Below are 18,807 nucleotides of genomic sequence, written 5' to 3'. Positions count from 1 at the left end.
GAGACGGCACCTGCCCAGGAGCTCGCGGGGACTGAATGGAGGGCGGTCCCGGCGGGGCAGACCCAGAGCCGCCACCTGGACACCTTTGGGTGTCCTCCTCCCCCGGCCTCCTCCCATCCAGACCGCCCACGTGTCCCCGTGACGGCCGCCGAGCAGAGCAGGCTGTGCAGGGGAGGTGCCCTCCCGGCTGCGCCCGGCGCTGGCCCTGTGCCTCGGCCCTCCTGCGCCTCCTGCCCCAGGGTGGATCGGGAGCTGGTGGGGCTCCAGGAGCCGCCCGGCAGGCACCGTGCGCGCCCAGGCCGGCCAGCCCCTCTGCACAGCCTCCCTCAGCTGCAGGCCCTGCTGATGCCACGGTCGCCAGGCAGCTGCCGTGTCCTCGCACCCCTTCCCGCCTGGGGTCCTCCACAGACTGCGCCCAGGCCGTCCTCGGCGAGCCTCCCGGTCTCAGCCCTCTGGCCCCGGCCCTTTTCCGCTGGACCAGGGGCTCTTGCAGGTCTGCTCGGTCTGTTCTGTCTCCTTGCCTGGGGGCCCCAGGACCAGCACGTCCTAGCCAGCCTGTGGCTGAGGGGGCGTCTGGCCCGCCTGGGCTCTCCAGTGGCCGTGGCGCTCGCTGGTTCTGCAGCCACACCTGCTGGGGTAGCGGAGCCCTCCAGCTGCCGCCCGAGGGGGCGGGGGCGGGGTCAGAGCTGGGGAAATGCGGGCGCCCGTGGGCGGCCACGTGGCAGGTGCCCAGGGCCTGGGAAGTGGGTGCTGCAGTCAGTGTGGGGGTGGCGGTCAGCCAGAGGGGAGTCGGGAGGTTTCCCTTGCCCGGGGAGGGTCAGGGCTGTGCCTGGCCGGGCTTCCGTGGCCCTGCCTGGGTGAGAAGCTTTCTTTTTCTTTTTCTTTTTTTTCTTTTTCTTTTTTTTTTTTTTTAAGATGTATTTATTTGAAAGCCAGAGCCACACAGAGAGATAGAGGTAGAGAGAGGTCTTCCATCCGCTGGTTCACTCCCCAGATGGCCACAACGGCTGGCACTGTGCCGATCTGAAGCCAGGAGCTTCCTCCGGGTCTCCCACACGGGTGCAGGGGCCCAAGGACTTGGGCCATCTTCTACTGCTTTCCCAGGCCATGGCAGAGAGCTGGGTCGGAAGAGGAGCAGCTGGGACTAGAACCGGTGGCCATATGGGATGCTGGCACTTCAGGCCAGGGCGTTAACCCGCTGCGCCACAGCGCCAGACCCTAGAAGCTGTCGAGTCTCTATGTGGACTGCCAGGTCTCAGGGGTTGTCCCCACAGCGGGCACCTGTGTGCTGGGACAGGAGAGCCGTGAGGGCTGAGGGGTGCTCGCTGCTCCCTCCCCTGCCAGCGTGTGTGGTGGGGGTGCAGGCAGCCAGACCCACGACTCCCCTCTGGGCGGGAGAAGAGCTGCATCCCCGTCGTCCTCCTGCAGGGGGCATCTCGCCACCACCCTGTGAGGGTCTCTGGTGTCCCCCTGAGGTACAGCCCCCTGCCAGGGGAGCTCGGCCCTCCCCGCCCTGGCCAGCGGTCTTGGGGGGGACAAGGGCGCCATTAGGCTGCCCGGAGCCCAGGGTGAGCTGCTCCCGGCCACAGCACAGAGAGCATCTTGCTAGAAGGTGCCGGGCAGAGCCTCCCGGCACGGCCTGGAGGGCAGCTCTGGCCAACAGAGGCCTGTCTCAGCCGGGTCCCTGAGCCGCCCCAATGGCACAGCCCGCCGAGTCCTGCCCGTGCAGAAGTCCCGTTGGGCCTGGGCCCGCCCCTCCTCCCTGGTTACCCTTGTGGGCTGGGCTTGGTGCAAAGGACACAGGTGATCTGTGCTGGCCTCTGTTGTCCCTGCTGGCCTTTGAGGCCACACAGGTCATGGTTGCAGGAGCAGCAGGTGGCGAGGTCGTGTATTTGGGGTGGGAGGAATCGGGGAGGGGGGGGTGCTTGGTGTCATCCCAGGCTGGCTCGCTCGCCAGGGCCGTGTGACAGGGCAGAGAGCTGGGCCTGGGGCCGGAGCCTGCTCTGCCCTGAGCGGCCCCCTGCTGGCCTCGGCTCTCACCCTCACGTGGGGGTGCCATCTACAGGTGCACAGGGGACTTGGGAAAGCTTGCAGGCCCGGGCGAGTGGGGATGGCTCAAGAAGTTGCGCCTGTGTAGCCCAGTGAGAGACCGCACTTGAATTTCCGGCTTCCAGCTTTGGCCTGGTTCAGCCCTGGCCTCGGTGAGCGTTTGGGGAGTGAGCCAGAGGATGGGAGTGCCCCCTGTCTGAAATGCGCGGCCTCGTCACAAGTCTACAGTAACGCGTTAATAACGTGACCCGGTGCAGGTCTGATGGCTGTAATTAGGGCCAGCGCGGCATTCCATGGTGCCGACACGCCTGGCGCTCGGCGACCTGGAAGCACGCCGAGCCACGGACGTGGCGAACACGGCTGTGGTCCGCTCCCTCCGTGTGCCCAGGGGAAGTGCTGAGTGTCAGTTGATGGCAGACAGCCGTGGTTTTCCGTCCAGTCCTAGAACCGGCCCATGGGAGAGGTGGGTGACCTGCGGCCTGGCCAGAGCGGGCAGGTGGAGCCTGGGGCCTGGTGTACTCAGCGTGGGCTCAGTGAGGGGACAAGTCAGGGGCCAGGGTCTGGGGCAGCCGAGGTTGGCCTGAGCTTGAGGGTGTTAAGGCAATGGCGCGTTCCGGGCTGTTGAAGGCGGCAGGTCTGTGCTAGTCAGAGCCACAGGAGAGCAGCCCAGGGGGTGCACGTGGGCCGTGTGTGTGCACGTGTGTGCGTTTGTCTACATGCGTGATGGGTGTGGAGGTAGACGGACGCGGGTCCCGGTAGGCTGGTGCGGTCGTGGGGCCGTCTGACCTTGGCAGGAGACCGAGGCGGGAGCTGGCCCCACAGCCAGGCTCAGGCTGGAGGCAGATCACTCCCTCCGGGGCTCTGTGCGCGTGTGCGCGCGTGGGCGTGTACGGATCAGCTCATTCATTTGTTTATTTGGATGGCAGGGCGAGCGAGGTCGCCCGTCGGCCGGTCACTCTGGATGCCCACAGCAGCCAGCACTGGGCCAGGCTGAAGCCGGCTCTCCTACGGGGGTGGCAGGGTCCCTGGTTGGGGACCATCTGCTGCTTTCCCAGGAGCCTCAGCAGGGACCTGGGTGGGAAGTGGAGCAGCCGGGACTCGAACTGGCGGCCAGATGTGATGCTGACATCGCGAGTAGCGGCTTAACCCGCTGCGCCGCCACGCCAGCCCCTCGGTCCGTCTCCTCTCTCAAGGCTTTCGTGCAGGGAACTCTGCTCAGAGGCCACCGATTGAAGTGTTAGTGTCGTCTAAAAGCACTGCAGGGCAGCTTCTGGACTGTCCTTACAGAGCACCTGGGTGCCGTGGCCTGGCAAGTTGACTGGGAAATTAACCATCACGCTGCCGGCTGAGCGTGTGATCCGGGGGGAGGCGGGGGTGGGGGGGCGCCAGCCTGGGGCGGCACTGCCAGGGGCGCCGTGCGCGCCGTCATCCAAAGCCCCCCGCTCCTAAGCGCTGTGGAACGGCCCAGAAGCTTCCCCGTTGAAGGTGGCTGAGATGCGGTGGCCTCCGCCGGCCCCTAGCGGGAGAGTGACCGTGGATGCCAGCTGGTGAGCTGACGGCGTGGGAGGGGCGGAGGCTGCAGGGCCGCCTTGGGGGTGCAGGGAAGCAGGTAGGAAGACGTCCTTCCTGGTGGGAGAGCCGCCCGTGACCGGGGTCAGCGGCTCTCGCGTGGCGCTCGCGTGCGTGTCCCATCGGTCCTGCGTCTGCACAGGGAAGCCTTGCGTGTGGGCAGGGGCTGAAGGGCTGGGCTGGGCTTCCTGCTGCTCTGGGGGCTGCTCTCCGGTTCTGGTTCTCCCCAGGTGGCGTCCGGGACAGGTCCCTGCGTGGGACGGCCTGACGGCACAGGGCCTGCTCAGGGCCTGCTTGTGCCTTGACCCGGTGGCTCCGTGCCAGGACGGAGCCCCTCCTGGGCTCCTTGGGTGGGGAGACGCCACTCGGCTCGCTGGTCTTTGCAGCCCTTGGCGTGGGCCCAGGCCCCAGTGAGTGGCCCTGGCAGGGTGCTGGAGCAGTGGTCGGGGGCAGCCGGGGCCGCCTGTGCTGAGAGGTCTCTGCTCCGGCCCAGCACGGCCTCGAGAGCTGCAGCTCTGATGCGATGGGTGCCCCTGCAGGATCGCCTTTGAGGAGGCGGCCACGTCGTGGGGCCGGCTGGGGAGGCCCAGGGCCCCGGGCGGTGTGGCGAGCGTCGGGTGCGCTGCTCTGCCATCCCCTCCCGGGCGCAGGGCCGCCCTCAGCCCACAGGACGCGTCGGCTCCTGGGAGGGCGCTCCCTGCCCGCGGCTGCGCCTGCCCGGGTCCACGGTGCACGTGGCAGAGCCCGGCTGCCGCTGTCAGCTTCCGGCAAACAGCTGGTCTCGGTGCTTTGAGCTGAGGTTGCTCGCCCTCCCTCGCAGGCAGGTGCCGAGCTGCAGATTTGGGGCCTGACGACCGAAGCAGATCAGAGAAGGGGACGTGTGCCCACCAGGACACGGGCCAGCCGGTCAGGGCTGGGGCCACGGGTGCGTCTGCTGGGGGTGATCCCACTGACATGTGCCCACCAGGACACGGGCCAGCCGGTCGGGGCTGGGGCCACGGGTGCGTCTGCAGGGGGTGATCCCGCTGACATGTGCCCACCAGGACACGGGCCAGCCGGTCGGGGCTGGGGCCACGGGTGCGTCTGCAGGGGGTGATCCCGCTGGGGGTGCCCACCAGGACACGGGCCAGCCAGTCGGGGCTGGGGCCACGGGTGCGTCTGCAGCAGGTGATCCCGCTGGGGGTGCACCTTGCAGGAGCAGAGGACCCCGCCCCTCGTTTGGGGAGGGTCCTGGGTTGGAGCCATCCGCGTCTGCTCAGAGCCGGCGCCGGATGTGCCCAGGGCCACCCACGGCGTCGCAGGGTGTGTGAGCGCCGCAGGTCCCGCCCTGCCCGCCCGGGGAGAGGCTCAGGGTCTGGAGCTTGCCTGGCCGAGGAGCTACCCAGGGCTGAGCCCTGTGGGAGGAGCCCAGCTTTCTGGGGGGCTGCTGTGCGCCCCTGCCCTGCATTGGGCCCAACCCAAGGTCACGGTGGGCTCCTCCCGACAGGTCGGAGGCGACAGGGCCCTGCGCTGCTGCAGGCTCACCTTGCGGTGGCTGGCACAGCCGAGGGGCCGCACGGCCCCACCAGCCAGGGGAGCAGCAGGCGAGCCCTCCCGCCCGAGCGCAGATGGCGGCAGCCAGGCTCGGCCGTGTGAAGCCGTCTGGGGACCCGTTCTGTTCTGCCACGAGGAGCCCCTGGCCCTGGCAGCATCAGCTTGAGTGGCTGCAGCGTGGCTGGGGGCCAGGGTGGGGGGGCGTTTATCGGGGCCTGGGCCGTCCCTGCGGGTGGGTTGGCTTCCCTCAAAGAGGAGCCAGGATGCGTGGGCTTAGTGCAGCTCCTCACTGTCCGCCCCGACGGGGCCGCGAGCTTCCTGGGATGACGCAGCTTTGAGACTGAGCCCAGCCAGACCCTGAACACAGCCCCCCTCAAGGGCCAATGTCCCCCAGGCCTGGCTGCCCCTCGCGTTCAAAGGCAGCCCCCCGCCCCCGTCCTGCGCGCCCTCAGCTGCGGTCTCCGCATCTCGCTCCTCCTGCTCCTCTGTGGCCAGGCCCGTCCCCCGGTCCTGCACGCGCCCCTAGTGCTCCGGCAGGAGCCCAGTGCCAGGTGCCCCACGGCGAGCATTCGCGCTCTTCCCAGCCCCCCCCCCCCGGGGGTGTGTCTGGAATGTTCCAGCTCAAAATACCAGAACTGCTAGGACCACAAGGATGACCCACCTCTTTGCACGTGGTCAGCCTGTCCAGCTGTCGCCTCGAGCCCCGGGAGGGGACTGGGGGAGGCCGGCCCTCGGGGCAGAGGGGCTTCCCTGGGCGCCGGCTGCGTGGGAGCTGGGCCGGGGCTCTGCTGGGGGGTGCCCGTGTCAGAGCCACCCCCCCCCAGCAATCCTCACGGCCTTGGGGGGCTCGCAGGAGCGAGGAGGGCCAGGTGGTTCGGCTTTCTTCCCCCCAGAGTGATTGGTTGGTTTGAACGGCAGATCAGGGGTTGGGGAGAGGAAGGGAGAGGGATCTTCCATTCCCTGGGTCACCGGCCGCTCACCAGGGGGCTGCAGCAGGCAGGTCTGGGTGGGGCTAAATCCAGGGGCTGGGACTCCACCCTGGTGCCCATGAGGGGCAGGGCCCAGTGCTTAGGCCGAGCGTCCACGGCCTTCCCAGGCGCGTTAGCAGGAAGGTTGCCTGGGAGCGGAGTGGCAGGGGCTTGAACCCGAGACCTGGTAGGGGATGCCGGCCTCACGATGGCAATACCACACCCCAGCGGTGGCCCCGGCCGCCCGGGGTGCAGGTCCCAGGAGTGCGTACACGGGCACTGAACCCGAGACCTGGTAGGGGATGCCGGCATCGCGATGGCAATATCACGCCCCAGCGGTGGCCCCGGCCGCCCGGGGGGCAGGTCCCAGGGGTGCGTGCACGGGCACTGGCTGCTGGGCTCAGCCCGGGCTGAGGAGGAAGACCCGCGCGCTCTCACGTCTTCACAGTCTGTGCCCCGTCTCTAGGACAAGGCTTCTGCCACCTGTGAGGTGCGGGGAGGCAGGTGCCGAGACGTGCCGGAGAGCTGAGCCTTTGCCGGGCCTCTGCCGCCAAGGAAGGGGACAGGTTTGCTTCGGGTCTCCCAGGGCCCTGGGAAGCCGTCCGCACCCCAGAAGCAGCAGGGAGTCGGGTGCGAGCTGTGGGGGCCCTGGGTGCACTGGGCTCAGCCTGGAGGGGCCGGCCCTGTGAAGGGAGTCGGGAGTCGGCTCCACGCTGAGAAAGGGGTGGGCCGTGTTCAGAGGGCCTTGCCGGGGAGCGGCTGTGCAGAGGCGGGGCTGGCCAGGCACCGCACACCATCGCACACCATCTCGTCTGCAGGAGAGCTGAGGCGGGAGGGGGAGGGTGTGGGGGAAGGGCCCGAGGGGCCTCTGGGGTCAGAGGAACCCGCAAGCAGTGTCTGTGTCCTGCCAGGGAGGTGAGCAGGTACAGGAAGTCCGGGGCCAGCGGGTGGCCTGAGGGAGGAGGGGTTTAGGCTGGGCCCAGGGGGGCTCGCCCGTCTCGGAGGCATCCAGGAGCTGGCGGCCCCAGCTGCCTTCACTGTCGGATCTGATCGGCTTCTCTCAGTCGTGCCCCCCAGTGGGCGCAGGTGCAGCTCCCCGTGCAGAGTCCGGCCTCAGCCGGCATGCAGGTCCTCAGAGGCGCGTGGCCGCGTGGCGGGAACGTGCGCTGCCGTCCCCGTGGGCTTTCCCGCTTCCCCGCGGCTCCCACTCCTCGGCGAGGGCTCCGTGAGAGAGGGAAGTGCCGAGGTTGGCAACCTGCAGGCAGGCACCTCAGTGTGGCACAGGCTGTGCCCCCCCCGGTGGTGCCCAAGGGTTGGCTGGGTCCCAGCTGACCTGGGGTGGCCAGGGGACACACGGCCCGGCTTCAGCCTGTGGACCTGGTGCCAGTGCGGCTCCTCCCTGTTTTTCTTTGGAGGAGAGGCCGATGTGAGAGGTGAGGTAACTAGGGAAGGGCACGGCTAAGCTGTGGGTCGCTTGGCTGGCAGGAGGGGCCGCCCAGGACTGCCCGGAGGTCAGGGTGGCTTCCTGTACGGCTGGGATCGGGTCTGATGGCAGGGTGGGCACCCTGGCCCTGCCCTCTCCTGGCGCCTCGTCTTCCTGGTCGTGCCCGCTGCCGCCCTGGTACCTGCACAGCGGGGCATGCGTGCCAGCCACCCAAGGTTTTGCCGCATTGGAGTGGGCTGCAGGTCCTGTGTCCGGTGGGTCCTTGCTGTCCCCACCCAGTGTGACCCAGGAGTGGCCAGTGTCCGGAGGGCCTCCCAGGCAGCAAAGGCCAGCTGTCCACTCACCGTGCCTGGGGCCGTGCGCACACAGGCGCCCGAGGGGCCCTTTGGTGGGAGGGGCGGCACGCTGCCCTGAGAATAGGAGAGGATTTCCGTGAAGTGGAGACACTGGCTTTGAAAATATCTGCACAAGATATAAAATGATACCTGTACAGGAAAGATTGGTGAGTTCCACTTAGAGAATCCTGGGGGCGGGCCTCGTGGCATGACAGGTTAGAGCGCCATCTGGGGTGCCTGCCTGCGGAGTGGGGCGCCCGGGCTCAAGTCCCACTGCTGTTCGCCAGCCAGCCAGCTCCCCGCTGACGCACCCGGGAGTGCTAGTCCCCGCCTCCCGCGTGGAGACTGCACGGAGCTCCTGGCTCCAGCTTCGCTCAGCCCCGTCCGCTGTGGGCCTTGTGCACTGGCCGGTGAGCGGACGACCTCGGTCACCCCGGCTTTCAGAGGGACACATGCCACTGTACAGTCAGGTTCTGCTTTTTGAAAGACAGTGTTCCTGGGACAGCATCTTTGAAAAACTCCTCTGGCGGAACTCTTGCGTCCAGAGCGTGTAGGGAATGCTCACAGCTCGTCGTAAGATGACCCGGATGACGGGACAGCATCGCCAAGGGCGTTGTAGCAGTGAGGGTTGACCCGAGAGGGCGCCGGGGGCCGCAGCTGGGGGAGACGCAGACTGGGACCGGCGTGGCTGGCCCTGCGCACCTGCAGCCAGGCCGCTGAACACAAAGTGGCACAGCACTCCTGCCGGCCCAGGGCGACGTGGGGCACACACCTGCCGCGTGACCGGCTGGTGGGCGCGCCGGAGCTCCCAGGTGGCGACCGGCCACGCAGCTGCACTTGCTGGCCTCCGAGCTGGAGATGGCCACTGTCCTGTAGCTGGGCAGTGAAGGGACACACAGGAGGGGCGGGCTCTGGAGGCAGCGACCTGGAGGGACCTGTCCGGCAGCCTGCTCCGTCGCGTGGTCCCTCGGGGCCCGGTGACCTCGTGTGGAGAAGGGACTGACTTACAGAGGCATTAGGTGAAGGACCTTACAGATGTGCAGGTTGTGTGTCGTTAGAGAGAGAGATACCTCCCCCGCGCGTTGTGTCACTCCCTAAGTGCCTGCAGCAGTCAGGACTGGGCCAGGCCGATGCCAGCAGCTGGGAGCTCCATCCGGGCCTCCTGCCTGGAGGAAGCGGGAGTGGGGCCAGGACTCGAACCCGGGCACTCGGATGCTGGATGCGGGTGTCCCAGAGGGGACATGGCTGCCTCTGAGTTCAGGAACTGGAGATGGGGGCGCCCTGAGCTATCTGGGCGGGAAGTCCTTAGGGGAGAGGCGGCCGTGTGGCCAGAGGAGGCCTTAGCGTGGCGCACCACGCAGGGAGCCATCAGCGAATGGGAGGGGCAAGGAGCCCCCCCCAGCCTCCGTAAGGAGGGGCCCCCGGGGGACGCTGGTCCGTGGGGCTGTGGCCTGTGGGTTCGGGCAGCCCGGGGATGCGCAGATGGTGTTGGTAGGACTGCTGCAAGAGGCAGACCCACGGGGCTGGATGCAGATCGGAGCCTGCAGGAGGCCCGGGCAGGGAGGGCTCCAGTCCTCGGTGTGGGAGGGGCTTGGCGCAGAGCTTCCTGTGCAGCTCTGCCTGCCGGGCCCGCGCCCTGACCAGCAGCAGCCGCGTGGGTCCGTCCAGGCCCCCCAGCTCGGCCCGGAGCCGGCTGAGGGCGCTGGGCCGACCTCCACCACCGGCGGTCCGCGGAGCGGCTCACGCTCGCCGCGCAGCCTGCCAGGAGGCGAGGGTTCCTGAAAGGCGTTTCCCAATCGCGAGCCGCTTACTGGAAAGGAGTGCCCCTTGCCAGGAGGGCCCCGCCAGGACCTCGCCGCCCCTCGGCCGGCCAGGCAGCAGGCAGCGCCGTGCGGGGGAGGGGCGCAGCCGCGGCCGGTGGACACGCTGCCCCCGGGCACCCGGCCGCACCTCCCCCTCCCCTCGCCCCCTCACCGGTCTGTCTGTGTCTGCGGGAGCATCTGTACAAGCCCAGATCCCTTCTCGGCCCCCTGGCTCCCCAGTGACCATCTGAGTGTCGGACCGGCGCTTTCAGACCCGCCGTGGCAGTCTGCACGCCCAGCCCCGGGCCCCTCGGCCCGCATCTCCGGCCCTGGGGCCTCTCCCCTCCGTGGCATGGCTCCCCTAGACGGGGTCGGCCCCGGGGCTTCTCGGCCACTGCCGGGGGCTGTCCTGCGGCTGCAGCCACCAGATGCCAGCAGCGCCCCACCCCTGTGACAGGCCAGGGCCCCTGGGCTGAGGACCTGTGTAACGGAGCCCTGCCCCCCCCCCCCCCCCGTAAGCTGCCAGGGCCTGGAGGTGGACGTCACAAGCCGCTTCCTGTGGCTCCAGCCCCAAGGCCGCTGGCTCTTCTGGGGAGAGACCCGACTGCCCTTGGCCTGGTCCCCGCGGCTCCTCCTCTGCAGCACCCACCTGCCCGGGAGCTGCCTGAGGGGCCACCGGGTCTGTCCCTAAGGGGCAGCACTTGGAGCGTGGGCAGTGTGGGCGGAGTTCTGCCATGAGGGTTCCCGGGGATGGTGTCCTGCGGGGGCCGGGCTGGGGGGGCGGCCTGAAGCAGGAGCAGCAGTGCCCGTCCTGGACGGGTGTCGTGTGACATAAGTCTCCCGGCGACACCGCCTACAGCCCAGGGCTCCCCAACCCGGGGGCAAGGTGGAGGGGGCAGCCAGGGCCAGGCCAGGAGGGCCTGCAGGGTGACTGCTCGTCCCCCCGTGGACGTCCCGGGACGTGGCCCTGCCCTCCGCTGTGCTAGCGCCTGCCCGCCCAGTTCTGCGTTTTCGGGGCCAATCTGTTATTGAAGGCTCTGAACAGAAATGGAACCTGGAGAGAGATTTATTGAAGAAGCAGAGTGACAGGGAGAGAGCGCTTCCATCCGCTGGGTCACTTCCCGAATGGCTGGGCCAGGCTGAAGCTGGGAGCCGAGGACAGCATCGGGGCCTCCCACGCGGGCGGCAGGACCCCAGGGACGCGGGCCGCCTTCCACTGCCTTCCCAGGTGCACTGGCGGGGAGCTGGGCCGGAAGCGGAGCAGCCGGGACCAGAACTGGCACTCGGGTACGGAACGCTGGCGTCGCGGGTGGCAGCCTACCCCGCTGCCCCACGTCCTCGGCCTCTGTACGCATGCCTGCACATGCGCCAGCCGGGGAAGCCGCCGCCCTGCCCCTGGCCAGTTTCTTGGCCCTGCTCCTGGGCCCCGGGGCCTCTGTCAGCGCTGTGCTGATAGGCATACGCTGTCTTTTTTTGGTTTGTTTTAAAGATTCATTTATTATGTGAAAGGGAGGGTTACCGAGACAGAGAGAGAGGTCTTCATCCTCCGGTTCCCTCCCCGGAGCCCGCACGACTGGGAGTGGGCCAGGCTGGAGCCGGGAGCTTCCTCGGGGTCTTTAGAAGAAACGATGGGCGAGGCGGCTCCCGTCTGCTGTGTGAGAGGCCCGCCGCGGCCGGGAGCTCAGGGAATGTCTGGAACCCGCGTGGGGGCCGTCGCTGCTGTCTCCCGGGGTGCACGTGAGCAGGAGGCCGGGGTGAGGCGCTGGCGCTGAGCCGATTGGGGAGTGGGAGCCGGGTGTTTTAACCACCGGGCCGAATGCCCGCCTCCAGAGGTTCACGGTGCGTGTTCTGGGGCGAGCGCCGGGGCAGACCTCGGAGCCTGTGCCTGCGCTCGGGACTCAGCGGGCATACGTATGCCAGCCCCCGGGTCTTCCGCTGCTCCGGCCCTTCCGGGAGGTCCCCTGGGGGCCCGTGTGGCCCTGTCCCCAGGTTCCCACTGGCCCTCTGCCGTCTGCACTCAGCCCCGCCCCCGCCACGCTGCCTGCCTCGCTCCTGGCCCCGCCGCCCTCCAAGTTGACCGAGCCCAGTGTGTTGGTCCTGCCACCGCGCCTTTCTGGGCTCCCCTCTTGACTGGTTCTTCCCGGTCCTGGGGCTGTGGTGGTATCACGGGCCCCGGGCCAGCCCGTGTCTGGTTCTCCCTGGGTTGGGGCCCGGGTCCTGGGACTGTGGTGATGTCACGGGCCCCGGGCTGGCCTGCGTTCTGGCCCTGGCAGGCAGCTTGGTCGGTTGCGGCTGTGTTATTGACGCCTTTACCTGCTGGCTGGTGTGTTCCTCTGTGTGTCTGGGCCGCAGCGCCCTCCCCTGGGCAGGCTGCCCCAGCGTGTCCTGAGCTGGGGGGCCCTACCTCATGGGGTGTCCTGGAGCACTCCCTCTGCCCCCCCCCACCTCTCTCCACGTGTCCCAGACCACGTAGCCTCCCCTCCCAGCCCACGGTCCCAAGGCTCCTCTGGGCGTGAGCTGGGTGTCAGGGTCTCCAGACGGCACCAGGCACTGACTGCCCTTGTTGAAAACCTGTGTGTGGATGTGCTTGGCCCCTGCTCTGGGGTCGCCAGCAGGGGGCGCATATGCTCCCAAACCACAGCCCTGACTGTGGGCACCCGCAGGGTCAAGGCCAGGGGAGGGTTCAGCATATGGCCACTTCCCCATCTGTCTGCCCCGGCCGGGGGCCGGCACCAAGGCCAGGCCTGGCTGTGTGCCACCAGGCTTGGCCAGCTGGGCCACGTCCTCTGAGGCTGTTGTGAGTGATGGCATGTAGCCTGAGGCAGGTCCAGGGGCGCCCACTGTTCCTCCAGGGGTCCCTGGGCTTTCGGCTGCTCCTGCATCGCCCCCACAGGGCTCCCTGTGCTGCCCGGCGTGCGGCGGCTGGGGCGACAGGCCCGAGTCGGGGCTGGAGTCCCACACGCAGCCGCCAGACAGCGCCTGGCTTCCGCGTGGAGCTGCAGGCCCCGCGGCGCTGGGGCTGCACTCTGACCTCCTTCCAGCTTCCGGCGGTGAGGCGGCTGTGTCGTGAGTCAGGGCTGCCGGACAGCGACTCCTCGGTGACCCCTGAGGACTTGTTGTTCCCCAGGATACAAACCTTGCGTTGTGATGGCAGAGCGCCCCACAGCAGGTGCCTGGTGGATGTTGGCCACAGGCGACGCATTTCGGTACATTCTAGAATCCTCCTGAGTTCATTTTCCTTAAACCTCCTGTACCAGTTTCGCAGTGGTGTGTTGGTGTTCCCGGGCCTCGCAGGTGGGCGTTAGCGACAGGTGCGTGGACACGCGCGGGCCGCTCCGAGCCAGGCTCCGCAGAGCGTCTGCTCCCCCTAGAGCGAGCGGGCGCACAGCGCTGGGGGCAGCTCACAGCAGGCGCCTGGGTGCTCAGCCGCTGCGCCACGTCCCGTGGTGACACAGCTGCGGGCCTCGGCCCCGGGACTCGGCTGGGCGGCCCCGGGACTCGGCTGGGCGACACCGGCTCACGTGGTGTTACCAAAGGGTGCTGGTCTCCGCGTCGGCTGGCCGGGGGCGTGCGGCTGTCTCCCTCGTGTGTGGCACTCGCTGTTGACGAGGGGGCTGGGCCTGACGGGTCGCGAGGGGGTGGCCCTGCCGGCAGCCCCGCGGGTGACAGTGGGCTCCGGGGCCTCTCTGCCCTTGCCCTCTGCACGCGCTGGGAGCAGCAGCCGAGGAGGCAGCGAGTGCCAGTGACCCTCGGGGCGCCCCCTGGGTCCTGTCCCGTTGTAGCCCCGCCCCGGGACGAGTGTGGACAGCAGGCGAGGTGCTCGTGTCAGCCGGGCTGTGGCACGCAGGGGTCTGGGCCCCAGGGCCCACGGCACAACGTCGCAGGGGCTCCCGTGCCACCCAGTGTGAGCGCGGGCAGTGCCCGAGCCCCCCGCCTGCAGGGTCTTGGTTGACGCCCCTCCTCCTCTTCCCTGCAGGACTCCGTCTCGCTGGGGCCGTCCATCCGATTCCAAGGAAGCCAGGGGGTGAGTCTCTCGTCGTGGCCCTGGGTCCACACAGGCCCGGGCCTGAAGATGGCAGCGATGGTGTGGCTGTCAGTCTCCGGGCAGTGGAGGGCAGGGGTGGATGTCACCGTCTGGCGTGTGTACGTGTGCGTGTACACGTGTGCTTATGTGTGTGCGTGTGTGCTCGTGTGTGCATCTCTGTGTGCACGTGCATGTATGCGTGTGTGTTCACGTATGTGTGCTGATGTCTGCACGTGTATGCGCGCGGATGTCTGTCCCCCGTCTGCAGGCAGAGGCTGCGAGTCCTCCCTCTCCGGGCAGGAGCTGGCGCGCCAGTCCCCAGGCCCCCTTGCCCCTCAGCGTCCCGTTAGGGCTTCTGGCTGGATGGACAGGGCCGCCCGGCCGTCGAGGGGCCTCTTCACTTAAGCCCGGGCTGTGCTGTGGACCTCGGCTGCAGTGCAATTTTGCACAGGGCCCCTCCTCTCTGGCTCCTCCCTCCACCCCAGACATTCCCCCAGGGGTTGGGGTCAGAGGTCAGTGCTGGGCGGGGGCGGGGGTGCTGCCAGAGCGGTCTCTCAGTGCCCCTTGACGCCCTGGGACCCTGGGCCGCCTGCCGCGCCGTGCGGCCTGAGCCTGTGCGGGTGGCGTTGGGGGCGGGGAGAGCTGGGCCACCCCGGGCCCTGACCCCTGCCGTGTGGTCGGGGCTGGGGACTCCCTGCTCGGCTGTGGGGCGAAGCCCTTCCCTCGGGGTAACTAGAGGTGCCCCGGAGGTGTGCGTGCCCCTGGACGCGGCCAGGCCAGTGCTGTGCCCGTGGCCATCCCCCTCCGTCGCCGCTGCACGCTGTCCTCCCACTGGGAGCTCGCCCCTCCCCGGGGGTCTTCGGGCTCTCCTGCAGACTGCTCAGCCCCCTCTGTGAGGCGGGGAGGGCACAAGGCCAGTCCTGCTGTCCCCGGTGGTGCCCCCCCCCGGCAGCCGCCCTGTGACCGCAGGCGGTGCCGAGCCAGCGTTCGGGGCCCTGTGTAGGTTTGGAGACCTTGGCCACCTCCTCTCCAGGGACAGTGGCCCTGGGAGGCCCAGTGTGGTCCCTCTGGGCACGTATGATGCCACCCCGACCCCAGGCTAGGGCGGCCAGAGCGGCTGTCGGGGAACACGTATGAACCCGAGCACAGACAGCGGGCGCCCCCGTGCTTTCTGGGGGTCCCCCAGAAGTTTGGAACCCACTTCCCAAGGGAAAAGGAACCCAGGCTGGCCCCGCCCCCACCCCCAAACCCTTGACCCAGCTGGGCGGCTGGGAGCAGGGGAAGGAAGCTGCTTCCGGTCCTGCGCCCTTGCAGGTGGGGGTGGGTTTCAGGGCGGCTGCGGGGGAGGGGTGCCCACTGCCACATTGTAACGGGACAGTTACAGGAGGAGTGGGGCCGGGAGCCCCTCCCGGACCTGGAAGTGGAGGTGGCTGCTGGGAGAGCGAGCGCCCCCTAGCGGGCAGCAGGGGGGGGGGCATGTTCTCCCAGGCGCCTGCGGGCTCTGAATGTCTGAATGTGGCTGCTGCACACGCTGTGCTGTGCGTGGAGGGCAGCTCCCCAGTGTGGGACGGACTCACCGGCCCTGGCGGGGCCCAGCTGCAGGCCCAGCGCCCTCTGGTGGCCAGGTCAGAGGCACAGAGGGCCCGTGGGTTCTGCTGTGAGTCTGTGCTCTGGCCGCCCTAGCCTGGGGTCGGGTGGCATCATACGTGCCCAGAGGGACCACGCTTGGCCTCCCGGGGCCACGTGGGTGCCTTGAATGAGGGTCGTTAGGGCCCACGCGCAGCCCCCTCGGGCAGCCGAGACCTCATCCCCTGTGTAGGGGCTGCCTGTGGGCGCCGACCCAGACCCCAGGCGCAGGCACAGGGCCCAGTGCGTGCACTGCCGGAGCCCGGCTGCTTCCCTGCTGCTCCAGGACCCGGCACGAAACAGCCGGCTCCTCCGAGGACTCCACACCCCCGGCTGCAGACCCTGCCTTGCTGGGCTGGGGCAGAGACCCCGCGGTGCCCGCCTGGACACGGAACCGCCCAGCCCTGTGTCTCCCCTCCTGAGCATCGGCCCACGTGTTCCTGGGTCCCCGGCGTGCGGTTGGGTGGGCCCCTGTGTGCAGGGCCTGGCCGTCCCCGGGGGGCGCGGGCCCGCCTCGGAGCTGGCCGCACGTGAGGGCGCGCGGGGTCACTCGGCAGGGCGTGAGCGGCCCACGGCAGCCAGAGCTGGGGCGGAGCCACGACAGCCGGGCCTTGGGCCTCGCTCGCCGGCTGCCTCCTGGGCCGGCCCTCCGTGGGCACAGGCTCACCGCGGACGCCCCGCGGCGTGTGGCCTGCTCCCGGGCGCTTCTGCCGCTGACAAGTCAGTGCTGGCGGAGCTGGGGGTGAACGCACATGTGTGTTTGCACGTGCGTGTGCGAGTCCGCAGAGGCAGCTGGGGTGTGCGGGCTCCTTCCTCTCCAAGCCTGATCCAGGCGCATGCTTGTGTCTGCCTGGCACTGGTGCGGTGGACGCCAGCCCGGGGCCCTCCCTGCGGGTCCCGGGGCGTGGAGGCTGGCTCGGCCTGCCCCTCGGCCTGTGTCCTGAGGCCCTGGCTGGGGGGGGGGGGGGATGGGGGGCCTCCTGGGAGCGCTGCCCAAGACCGGGGTCACGCGTGCTTGTGGGGCCGGCACTGGCCGTCTGCTGCTCCGTAGGGCGAGATGAGCCCTTCCCCAGGGTCCGGAGTTGGGCGGGGTCCCTGCCTGCAGGCAGTGCTGGGTCCTCGGCCCGGGAACCCCCCCCCCCCCCGCCGCGCCTCGCTGAGGCCGGGGTGTGTGGAGGGCGGGCGCCGCAGCTCGGGCCCCCTCTTGACGCCCCCGCCCCCGCCCGCAGCACATCTGCATCCCGCAGCCCGACTGCCCCGCCGAGGTGCGCACCTTCTCCTTCTACCTCTCCCACATCGGCCGCGACAGCCCCCAGGGCAGCTTCGACTGCGTCCAGCAGTACGTGTCCAGGTGAGGCCGCGGCCGGCGGGCGGGGCGGGGCCGGGCCGGGGCTCCCCGGCTGCCGGAGCTGAGCCCTGCCCGGCCCCCCGCAGCCATGGGGGCGTGCACCTGGACTGCCTGGGCAGCATCCAGGACAAGGTCACCGTGTGCGCCACGGACGACTCCTACCAGAAGGCGCGGCAGAGCATGGCGCAGGCCGAGGAGGAGACGCGCAGCCGCAGCGCCATCGTCATCAAGCCCGGAGGCCGCTACCTGGGTGAGCAGCCGGCCGTGGGCTGGGGGCGGGGGCTGCCTGGGCCCTGCGCGGGCTGCAGACGGGCGGCGTGGGCGGGGGGGCAGCAGGCCTGAGAGGCGCCCAGGGAGGAGCAGGCCAGCGCTCGGTGGTTTCTTGTTCTGTTCTTTCTAAAAAGATGTGTTTATTTAGAAGGCAGAGTTAGAGCGAGAGAGGTCTTCCATCCGCTGGGTGACTCTCGGCACAGCCACGGCGTCCGGGGCTGGGCCAGGCCGAAGCCGGGAGCCGGCAGCTCCATCCGGGTCTCCAGGCGCTCGGGCTGCCGTCTGCTGCTTTCCCTTGGCGTCAGCAGGGGGCGGGCTCAGATGTGGAGCCGCCAGCACTCCGATTGGCACTCCTGTGGGATGCCAGCACCGGAGGCCGTGGCCGCCCCAGCACCACAGGACTGGCCTCGAGGTTTTTTCTTTTTAAAGAAAAGGCAAGATTTCCGATCCCGCCCCCCACCCCCAGGACGCACGTGACTGCTGCTCGCTGGGCAGCGGGTGGTTCCTGAGCAGGGCTGGGCCCACGTCCGCGTCAGCAGGTGTGCAGGCGCTTTGGCCGGAGCCCTGGTGCGACACTTGTCTCACTGTTCCGCCCGGGAGAGTGGGGGGGCCGAAGACCCCGAAGCCAGGGCCGGCGTTGTGGCGCGCCGGTTAAGCCGCTGCTCGCCGTGCCGGCGTCCCGGCCATCCGCTGTGGCCTGGGACATAGAAGACGCTCCAAGCGCTTGGGCCCGCACCCACGTGGAGACCCGGCTGTGGCTCCTGGCTCCCGGCTCCTGGCTGTTGCAGCCGTTTGGGGACCGAAGCAGCGAGTGGAAAATCGATCTCGCTCTCGCTCTGCCCTCCTCAAGCATGCGTATGTCCACGCAGACCTACGAGACCTGGGGGCCGTGTGGCTCAGGCACCCCCACTGTCACATCCAGAGGGCTCATGGGATCTGGGCTGCCGGGTAGGAGCCCGTTACGGGCCGGTGCCAGGTACAGGCCGTGGGCAGCAGGTGGCGCTCTCGGCCGCCCGTAGCGCCGCCTTTGCCTGGCGGGGGCGGGGCCCTGGACCCCCGCCCCAGCCCAGGCTCCCGCTGCGGCCGGCCCCTAGCGCCTGGGCTCTCCTTGCAGGCAAGAAGGTACAGTTTCGGAAACCAGCCCCGGGGGCGACGGACGCCGTGCCCTCCCGGAAGCGGGCGACCCCCATCAACCTGGCGAGCGCCATCAGGAAGAGCGGCGGCAGCGGCGTGAGCGGGGCCGGCGGGGTGGCCCAGAGGCCCTTCCGGGATCGGGTGCTGCACCTGCTGGCGCTGCGGCCCTACCGGAAGGCAGAGCTGCTGCTGCGGCTGCAGAAGGACGGGCTGGCGCAGGCGGACAAGGACGCGCTGGACGGCCTCTTGCAGCAGGTGCGCCGGCGGGAGTAGACCCCAGGAGCCCCTGCTCCTCACAGGGCCCGCGGCGCGGCAGGGGCGTCCCGTGTGCTCCTGGCCGGCCGCCGCGGAGTGCCACCCAGACTTCCTCTGAACCCCTTGAGGCCGGCAGGGATGGGGCGCGCGCGCAGGGCCGGGCGGGCAGGGCCTCGGGGAGCTCTGTGTGCGTGCAGGGGACAGGGCAGGCGTCCTGTCTCAGCCTCGCCTGTGTGTGCGCGCGCTTGTCCTGGGCTCCCCGCGCGTGACGGCTGCTTCTGTCCCGCAGGTGGCCAACGTGAGTGCCAAGGACGGTACGTGCACGCTGCGGGACTGCATGTACCAGGACGTGCAGAAGGACTGGCCCGGCTACTCGGAGGGGGACCAGCAGCTGCTGAAGCGCGTGCTGCTCCGGTAACGCTGGCGGCGCGGGGGCGGGCGGGGAGGGGG

General features: G+C 69.5%; 1 protein-coding gene across 1 annotated transcript in view; it reads left to right on the top strand.

The window, feature by feature from the left end:
- ELL (elongation factor for RNA polymerase II) overlaps positions 1-18,807 on the top strand; it is a 39,847-nt gene that overhangs the window by 14,539 nt on the left and 6,501 nt on the right. The window contains exons 2-6 of the mRNA XM_070059021.1: positions 13,677-13,724; positions 16,580-16,701; positions 16,785-16,948; positions 18,083-18,357; positions 18,647-18,771. Coding sequence (XP_069915122.1) covers positions 13,677-13,724; positions 16,580-16,701; positions 16,785-16,948; positions 18,083-18,357; positions 18,647-18,771 — 734 coding nt within the window. The remainder of the gene's footprint in view (positions 1-13,676; positions 13,725-16,579; positions 16,702-16,784; positions 16,949-18,082; positions 18,358-18,646; positions 18,772-18,807) is intronic.

Source organism: Oryctolagus cuniculus, chromosome 16, assembly GCF_964237555.1.
Source record: "Oryctolagus cuniculus chromosome 16, mOryCun1.1, whole genome shotgun sequence".
Taxonomy (NCBI): Eukaryota; Metazoa; Chordata; class Mammalia; order Lagomorpha; family Leporidae; genus Oryctolagus; species Oryctolagus cuniculus.
This window is presented reverse-complemented; position numbering and strand designations above follow the sequence as displayed.